This window comes from Pristiophorus japonicus, chromosome 5, assembly GCF_044704955.1.
Source record: "Pristiophorus japonicus isolate sPriJap1 chromosome 5, sPriJap1.hap1, whole genome shotgun sequence".
In the NCBI taxonomy this organism is placed as follows: domain Eukaryota; kingdom Metazoa; phylum Chordata; class Chondrichthyes; family Pristiophoridae; genus Pristiophorus; species Pristiophorus japonicus.
This window is the reverse complement of record NC_091981.1, coordinates 97607699-97617803: the sequence shown is the minus strand read 5'-3', so window position 1 is coordinate 97617803 and position 10105 is coordinate 97607699. Positions and strand designations below refer to the sequence as shown.

Sequence of the window (10105 nt, the reverse complement as noted above, 5' to 3'; positions counted from 1 at the left end):
AACAGCTTTTCATGGTTATTTTTCCCAGTGTCAGGCCAGTCCACAAATTACCAAATTTATTGAATTCAATTTCACAACCTGGGATTTTATCTCGAACTCTGGGTTTCAAGTCCAGTACCAAAGCCACAAGGCTACCGTACCAATACCATGCAGCAAGCACCCTACATATCACCCTCACCTATCTGCCAACCTCACCCCCAACATTGGCACGTAAACCCCACACTCCTGAATCCTGCCTGTAAGCAGAGTTCCGCCACTGTATCTTAAAGTTAGCATGGAGGTACTGTAAGTAATTAGGAATGCAAACGGAATGTTGACTTTTATTGCAAGGGCGATGAAGTATAAAAGTAGGGAAGTCTTGCTACAATTGTACAGGGCATTGGTGAGACCACACCGAGAGTACTGCGTTCAATTTTGGTCTCCTTACACAAGAAGGGATATAATTGCATTGGAGGCAGTTCAGAGAAGGTTCACTAGGTTGATACCCGAGATGAAGGGGTTGCCTTATGAGGAAAGGTTGAGCCTGTACTCATTGGCGTTTAGAAGAATGAGAGATGATGTTATTGAAACATATAAGATAATGAGGGGTCTTGACAGGGCAAATGCTGAGAGGATGTTTCCCCTCGTGAGGGAATCTAGAAATAGGGGGCATAGTTTCAGAATAAGGGGTCGCCCGTTTAAGATGGAGATGAGGAGGAATTTCTTCTCTGAGGGTCGTGAACCTTTGGAATTCTCTACTACAGAGAGCTGTGGAAGCTGAGTCATTGAATATATTCAAGGCTGAGATAGACAGATTCTTGAACTATAGGGTTGTGGGGAACAGGCAGGAAAGTGGAATTGAGGCCAAGATCAGATCAGCCATGATCTTATTGAATAGCGGAGCAGGCCCGAGAGGCCTACTCCTGCTCTCATTTCTTATGTCCTTATGCAAGAACAGTAAATTCAACACCCCACCGCTATACACTGGGGAAATTACCAAGGCAGTCTCTAAGGGCAATATGATTGCCTTCTCCTCTGCCAAAAAATTGTCATTGGGAAAATGCTGGAATCCATTATTAAGGAAGCAGTAGCAGGATATTTGGAAAAGCATAATTTAAATCAATCAGAGTCAGCATGGTTTTATGAAAGGGAAATCATGTTTGACAAATTTGCTGGAGTTCTTTGAGGATGTAATGAGCAGGGTGGATAAGAGGGAACCAGTGGATGTGTTGTATTTGGATTTCCAGAAGGCATTCAATAAGGTGCCACAGAAGAGATTACTGCACAAGATAAAAGTTCATGGGGTTGGGGGTAATATAGAGGATTGGCTAACTAACAGAAGAGAGTGTCGGGATAAATGGTCCATTTGCCAATTGGCAAACAGTAACTAGTGGGGTGCTGCAGGGATCGATGCTGGGTCCTCAACTATTTACAATCTATATTAATGACTTGGATGAGGGACCGAGTGTAATGTAGCCAAGTTTGCTGATGATACAAAGATGGGTGGGAAAGCAAATTGTGAGGACACAAAAAAATCTGCAAAGGGATATAGACAGGCTAAGTGAGTGGGCAAAAATTTGGCAGATAAGAGTATAATATGGGAAACTGTGAGGTTATCCACTTTTGCAGAAAAAATAGAAAAGCAAATTATAATTTAAATGGAGAAAAATTGCAAAGTACTGCAGTACAAAGGGACCTGGAGGTCCTTGTGCATGAAGCACAAAAAGTTAGTATGCAGGTACAGCAAGTAATCAGGAAGTAAATGGAATGTTGACCTTTATTGTAAAGGGGATAGAGTATAAAAGCAGTGAAGTCCTACTACAACTGTACAGGATATTGGTGAGGCCACACCTAGAGTACTGCATACAGTTTTGGTCTCCGTATTTTAGGAAGGATATACTTGCATTGGAGGTTGTTCAGAGAATGTTCACTAGGTTGATTCCAGAGATGAGGGGGTTGACTTATGAAGATAGGTTAAGTAGGTTGGGCCTATACTCATTGGAGTTCAGAAGAATGACAGGTGATCTTATCGCAACATATAAGATAATGAGGGGGCTCGACAAGGTGGATGCCGAGAGGATATTTCCACATAGGGAAAACTAAAACTAGGGGATATAGTCTCAGAATAAGGGGCTGCCCATTTAACACTGAGATAAGGAGGAATTTCTTCTGAGGGTTGTAAATCTCTGGAATTCTCTGCCCCAGAGAGCTGTGGAGGCTGGGTCATTGAATATATTTAAGGCAGAGATAGACAGATTTTTGAGTGATAAGGGAATAAAAGGTTATGTGGAGCGAGCAAGGAAGGTGGAACTGAATCCATGATCCGATCAGCCAAGATCTTATTAAATGGGGGAGCAGGCTCAAGGGGCCATGTGGCCTACTCCTGCTCCTATTTCTTATGTTATGTTCTTAAAACACAGAATTGCAAGCCCAGACAGACTGAAGGAAAGCAGAACCAGAGGACTGCCATAAAATACACTAATTGGAAAGCAATGAAGGAGCTATGATATTAGCTACAGGTGAACAAAACTGTTAGCTATCAGCAAGAGTTGAAAAACTCCTATGGCACAGGAATACATATTGAGCACAGCAAAGGAGAAACTAGTAGCATACATCCAGTGAAAGCAAATACAGAATTGATCACTCATCAATTAGGGAAAGTTAACCTTCAATCCAGAGATCAGCAGGGAATTATCAGACATCTATGCTTCACTAAACACCTCAGGGTCATTGGCCACTGAGCAGAAGAAAAATAACCACCAGCTTGCCAACCTCTCCCTCCCACTCACCCAAAAGGAGAGTCCGTCACTAGATTTTCAATCTCTGCTGAGGAGATCCATTTGGTAATATGGGAAGACCTTGATGACTCACCTGCCAAATTCCACAATGTCCTACTTCCTGAACTAACACTTCTCCACATTAAAACTCTTCCACCACACTGAAGAAACATCATAGGCATCTTGGAAACAGACAAAACTCCTACTCTTCAGCTCATTTCATAGACACATATCCCTGCTCAACATTAAGTAAACCAGGTAAATTCACTATTCTGTACAAAATTAAACTATTTCTCTCCTCCCACCTGCTAGCTGGAACAACTTGTGCATATCATCCCTGGTGAGGACAAACAAGAACAATGTTTCGTATGCTCGTAATGAATTGAAAAAAATAGTTCAGTAAATAAAAATGCTCTGTCTTCTGAAATGAGAATTTAAAACAGGACAGCATTAGGTAGATGTAAGTTTTATTTACAAATAAACAGAAAGTACAAGAATTTAAGATTCCGTGACCCTCAAACAGGTTTCCATTATAAAAAAATCTGCATGTATGGAAGTTGCTCACTTCATTCGTTTTTCTTTGAATACAAATAACAAATGCGAAAGTAGTCCATATTTCACCAATACAAAGCTCCTGGTTTATAGTTTATACACGTCATCAGTAGGAAATTTTTAGAGTGTACCTGAAAGTACGATGGAGAGGTCCAATTCAACGGGCAATACAGTTATTAGAGCTCATGTGCAAATAGTCAGTTTAAAATGTCCCATTCACAAAGTATTTAGAATGTACCACTGATATCCAAGATTATTTTACATTCCATAATAAGGCCAGCACATTGGTATGTACAGGGTACTTGGTTCATTTGAAAATTCTCAATTGTTCCTGTAATGCTGTTTAAATATCATGCTAAACCCTTGATGAAACTGGCATTTTGCATTTCTCCATTTTTTAGATTTGTATATATGTAATGAGAACTATTTTATAATAGGCAAATGTAGACATTAAGATAATATATGCAGTCTTAAATCCAACTTTATATAAAGTCCCATGGCCTCAAACACAATAGTGCTCGTCTTTCCAATAATAAAATGAAGAAAAAAATAAACTTTCACTATTGTATGCAATTGATTTAAGTGAATAGAAAAAAAGATGTACAAGAAAAGAAAAATATTTTGCAGTGCAAGTTAAGTTCTTATGGTTTAGCCTTCCTGACCAAAGTCATCTGTGAATTTCTTCAACTTCTTCAGATCCTCGTCATTAACAGTCGGTTTTATGCTTGTTAACGATTGCAGCATGTCAGGCTGTTGGAGAAAATCGAAGGGGAAAATGATAAAGCAGAGCGAGAGACTGGCATGAACATAAATCCCAGCAGATTGAAGACTTTCTTCACACACCAAATAATATTAAAATTCCAATTTTAGGAGACTTTCACCTGCCTCTCTCGCACTTTAAACTGCTAGAACTGACCCAGTTCTTTGTAAAGCTGTTATATCTCCAATATTTGTTTTCATAATTAATAGGAATTGAATTTTTAAAGTACTCAACAGAATACGATGTATTTTTAGAGAGTGAACAGATACGTCAAAAAAACAATAGTTTCAAAATTTGTATAAATATTCAATCTTCATCTGAGGGCCACACAAAAAATATTTCTATTTGCAGATATGAAATGGTAAAAAAATTTATTTTACCCCTTTAAAGTTATCACCATAAAAGGACATTGTCCTCACTACTAGTTTCTGTTGAGGAGACATGCTTCTCCCTCACACCTGGCTTTCTCTTATGTTCCTAGGCCAATATTGCTGGATCAAAGCTACAAATGAGAACTGAGGAACTTCATTTCTATTATATTCTCTGCAGAGAGTATGCCCAGCATCAAGGAGCAAGCAAAAATGCTCCTATTGTGTGTAGATGGGAGCAGAAAGATACCAAGTGACATTGATAGATTAAGTGAGTGGGCAAAACTGTGGCAGATGGAGTACACAGTGGAAAAGTGTGAGGTCATCCACTTTGGACCCAAGATAGATCAGAGTATTTTCTAAATGGCGAGAAGCAAGGAACTGTGGGTTAGCAGAGAGATTTAGGGGTCCAAGTGCAGAAATCACTAAAAGCTAGTGGACAGGTACAAAACATAAATAAAAAGGCTAATGGAATGTTGGCCTTTATCTCGAGGGCTGGAAGTTATGTTACAACTGAACAGAGCTCTGGTTAGACTATATCTGGTGTAAGTTCTGGGCACCACACCTTAGGAAGGAAATATTGGCCTTGAAGGCAGTGCAGTGCAGATTCACCAGAATACCACCATTAAAAGGGTAAAATTATGAAGATAGGTTGCATGAACCAGGCTTGTATTCCACTGAATATAGAAGATTAAGGAATGATCTAATTCAGGTATTTAAGATGATTAAAGGGAGTTTATCGGGTCGAGAGAGAGAAACTATTTCCTCTGGTGGGGCGGTGGGGAGCCCAGAACAACCATCTTAAAATTACAGCCTGGCCGTTCAGAAAGCACTTCTTCACACAAAGGGTGGTCGAAATTTTGAAAACTCTTGCTCCATAAAGCTGTTGAGGTTAGGTCAATTGAAAATGTCAAAAAAACGAGAGTGATAAGATTTTTGTTAGGCAATGATATTAAGGGTTACTGAACGAGGCATGGAGTTAAGATACAGGTCAGCCATGATCTAATTGAAGTGGAACAGGCTCGAGACACGAATTGGCCTATTCCTGTTCCTGTGTGTTAGTTAATGGCCGGAAGCCAAAATGTCAAAGTCTAGGAGCAACTGGACTGGCTACAGCATTACTGTTGGCTTAAATGGCGCATGCATACTGTCTCAAAAACTAGCATTGCACAATAGGTGAAAAACCAGGTGTTATTGAAAGTGCTGAGCTCACCATCGCAGGGCAATCATGTGACTGAGGGGCAAAAACAGTTACTGAATAGTTTACAAGACAGATATGGATAAGAGAAATCATTTGACCTATCCTAACTCATTCATCTGGAAAGAAACTCACCTTTCTATACCATCTACCAACTTTCATATCAGAGGTCCTCTTTCAGTTGCCTCATTTTTAAATTTTGAAAGGCTTGGTTCTCCACCCTTTGCTCATAATTCATTCTTTAGATTCTCAGGCTCAGTATTGTGCCTCTCTCACCTCCAGGGCCTAAACGTTTCCCAGTATTAAGTTGACTAGAGTGACTGTACAGTATAAGCATGACTTCTTCTGATTTGCAATGCATTATTTTATTAAGCAGGTCAGCAATTTATTTTCTTGCTGATTGTTGTTTTGCAGTGGTAGTAAAATCTCATACATGTAGAACAAAGACTGCATATGTACAGTGGCCCTAAAACATTGCAAAAGGCAGCCCAAGTCAACACAGAGCTTCAAGAATGAAAAGAAATGCAAGACCGAGACTGGGAAATCAGAAGAAGCCTGTGACAGGGGTCCTTAAATGGCAGTGAGGAATAGGAGGAGATAAGGAAACATTTTCAGATCCAAAATCCCTAAAATGACAAGGTCAAGAACATTTTAAAAGGGAGAAGTAATGGGGAAATAGAAATCTCACAGCACACAAATTTTTGGATTTTTTGAAGAATGTGATTCTTTTTATCTTGAATGAAAATGCTTGTGATCATGAAATACAGTCTATGAAAAGTACAATTGCCTTTACGTAGTATTTTATCGTATTTCAAAGCATCTCAGCACCTTATATGTAATAAAACGATGTTAATAATAGGAACAATCGCACAACCAGTCATTTTTGACTGGCTCAAATTTCACATTTAGTAAAAAGTAACCAATTAGCATGTTTCACACACTATGCATATGAGCCAGCTACCAAATTATTATACAAGTATGGATGTATGTTGCAAACTTTTTCAATAAGATTAGTTTGGAAAGCCATGGAAGGTGGTTTTAAACATTCAATCTTCTTGACATACTGAGAGGGGGAACTATAAACAACCAGAGATCTATCACAGGCTGAGGTACAATAGCAAGATCTGCAAAAATTAAGACCACTTACCATGGAGACTACAGGTTCCAGAAGTTTATCCCCTGGAACGTCATTCCAAGTCATCTCCAAAGCATTGGGATCACCAGGTGAACATGGGGTTAGGAGGTCATTCACAATCACATCTGGATCTGCATTTGAAGGACCTCTGACCTACAAAGTAAAAAATAAAGGCAAACTATACTTATCCAATATGCTCCAAGTTAACAATGTGTCGAACACTATGAATTTAATTGAAATGATTCTTCTATACAATGGTTAATAGAGGTGTTAACAGGGTAAAATCTCTATGCAACAAGCTGCTAACCTAAGCAAAAGCAAAATATTGCAGATGCTGGAAATCGGAAATAAAAACAGAAAATGTTGGAAACACTCAGCAGTTGTCAGTATCTGTGGAGAGAGAAACAAAGTTAACATTTCAGGTCGATCACCTTTTATCAGAACTAGCTGGCAACCTATAGTAGTCAATTGCTAAGATGTTACATGCATAAAATTAGATAGAGTGGATAGGAAGCACCAATTTTCCTTAGCAGAGAGTTCAATAACCAGGGGGCATAGATTTAAAGTAATTGGTAGGAGGTTTAGAGGAGATTTGAGGGGAAATTTCTTCACCCAGAGGATGGTGGGGGTCAGGAAGTCACTGCCTGACAGAGTGGTAGAGGCAGAAACCCTCCTGCATTTAAAAATACTTGGATGTGCACTTGAAGTGCTGCAGATCCAGAGCTGCGTTTACGCTGGATATCTCTTTCAGCCGGCACAGACACGATGGGCCGAATGGCCTCCTTCTGTCTCATAAGCTTCTATGATTCGAAGTTGATGCAGCCACTATTTTACAACAGTTTTATGACAGACATCTCGGGCTGTAACTAAACTTGCCAAGTCATAAACAACAACTATGGTCAAGAGAAGTGTTTTTAGGAGAGCCTCGAAAACATGAGGGGAAGGTGGTAATGGTTCAAAGGTGAACGAAAGCAGCCTTAGTAACTAATCAGATGTGACAATGCGAGGATGCAACCTCAACTCAGGGTTGAGCAAGATGTCTAGGCTTCAAACCTCCAGTCTTAGCCTAAGGTGGCAGTGGGAGTTTGACGGAGTCCGAACCAGGGCAGATAGGTGCTGGCAGAAATTATCAAACGGTAAGTTGGAAGAACCTTTGATTCATCCTGGTCTTAATATCTGGTGGGCAACTGGGAGTTTAGCAACAGCCTTGGACTCAGTGGAGGCAGAAAGGTATAAAACTGGGTATCGATGGTGTATGTTAAAACTGAATGATTTGGATGATGTCACCGAGGGTAGCTTCTAAATGAAGAGGTGGTGTAAAATGGAGCCCTATGGCATACTAGCACACCTTAAGGATACAGAAAGGGAAACAATTTGAGATGCAATCCTTTTGTTGCAACAATTATGAATGAAACTATTCGAAAGCCATGTTAGAGTGGACAGTAAAGGAAATGGGTTGGAGGTAAGGCATTCCTTAATGAGAGAATTAGAATATGAAGAACATAAAGGGAGGGTGACTCATTTTGGGCACTATTATCCAAATTCTAGTAGCAATACATAGAAGACAGAACTAATGACTGTGAAGAGATGTGAGCCAAAGGAATGAGGAGAAAGGGGAAAAAAAAGAATTGCAACATTGCTTAATGTAATTTCTTTACAATTATCTAGAATTATACAAGACCTTAGTCAGGCCGCACTTGAAATACAATGTCCAGTTTTAGTCTCCTCACATGGTGGGCGATATTGAGGCTTTGGGAAGGGTACAGAGGAGGGTCACGAGACTAATTCACAGTTTAAAGCATCTCAGTTATAAAGATAGGCTAAAAGAGTTGGGACTCTACACTTTAGAGAAGCAGAATTAGGGGTGATCTGTGAGGTTCATAAGATAATGACGGGAATAGATATGTTTCAGTTTGTTTCAATTGAATAAGGTTAGGGAGGACCAAGGCTAACATATTTAAGTTGTATAAGGCTAGATCTAGGTTAGATGTCAAGAGAAGGTTCTTTTCTCAGAAGAGTGGACCTTTGGAACAGGCTGCCATCTTGTGTAGTGGATATTGAGTCACTGAATTCCTTCAAGCGAGAGCTGGACCTGTTCCTGGCTGGGACGGAGATCACCTCTTACAGAAGGTAGGTATTGCAGGGAATTCAGGGCAAGAGCGATCGCCTGGACTAGTTTCAATCGTCTAGATGGGATGGAGAGGAATTCCCCGATTTTCCCCCGCAAATTGGCCTGGTGTTTTTATCCGGGAATTTTTGCCTCTCCCACGAGATCACATGGTTTCAGCTGGGGTATAGTGTATATATTGTGATACACAAGATATCGCAATTGTGAGAAACAGGCTCGATGGACCAGAGGGTCTTTACCTGACCGTCATTGTTCATAGTTTGTATCTATACTGTCAATAGAATGGCTACATCTTTCCTGAAAATTACTACACTTTATTTTTGTGGTACCTTACCTTCTTGAAATGAGTAGCTGACTGAACCTTCCTGACTGGCTGCATCAAAGCATCTCGTACTATGATACTGATGTCAGCCCCAGAATACCCATCTGTTTTCTTTGCCAGTATCCGGTAATCTTCATCAGACAGACTGTTTTGCGTAGTTCCGAGGTGCAATTTAAACATCACAGAGCGAGCAGCCTGCTCAGGTAATGGAATGTAGATACGTTTCTCAAATCTAGAAAACAACAGTTTCAGTGTAAGAAAGAAATGTTGTTATGCCAAAGGCACCAGTGAGAGTGAGGTGCATTAGCCACCTCACCAGTACCAACACAATTTGACTTGGTCAGCAATGGTAGTGTTCATTGCCTGTAAAACACCATTGTGCATATAAACATACATGACTCTCTGTATAATCCCATACACGGCGTTAAATCAATATACCAGCATTGATTTACTAAGTTAGGGATGGGGTGAGGGGCTGAATTCACATTGGTAAGTGGATAGACCGAACTCGATGTACATGATCATTTGCATTCGTTTTTGGGATACTGCATTAACAGAACACTATTCCATCATCAGAACATCAATTCAGGTAGACACCACTAGAAACAATTTACATGCAATAATTTAGAATTCTATGGTGATAAATTATGAATTGGGTACCAAATTTACATCAATACCAGAGATAAATTTAGTTTTTCAGGGCCATAACATTTGTTTAGCAGTCAATAGGCTGTAAAACCCCAGTTACAGCTAATCCAACATGGTCTAACTTTTAATGTGATATTTAACAGCGATATTACTGCGGAAAATCTAAAATTCGTCAGTTTCACTAATTTACCTGATTACACTGATTGACGGCTATTGGGGGGGGGGGGGGGGGGGCACA

General features: G+C 39.9%; 1 protein-coding gene across 2 annotated transcripts in view; it reads right to left on the bottom strand.

Moving 5' to 3' along the window:
* Positions 1-3206: 3206 nt before the first annotated feature.
* The window catches only part of LOC139264399 (vacuolar protein sorting-associated protein 4B), a 42369-nt gene continuing 35470 nt past the window's right edge, over positions 3207-10105 (bottom strand). For both annotated transcript variants that reach the window (XM_070880792.1, XM_070880793.1), the window contains exons 9-11: positions 9232-9451; positions 6782-6922; positions 3207-4058 (exon numbers count right to left, since the gene is read on the bottom strand). In XM_070880792.1, coding sequence (XP_070736893.1) covers positions 3957-4058; positions 6782-6922; positions 9232-9451 — 463 coding nt within the window. In that variant the 3' untranslated portion in view covers positions 3207-3956. The remainder of the gene's footprint in view (positions 4059-6781; positions 6923-9231; positions 9452-10105) is intronic.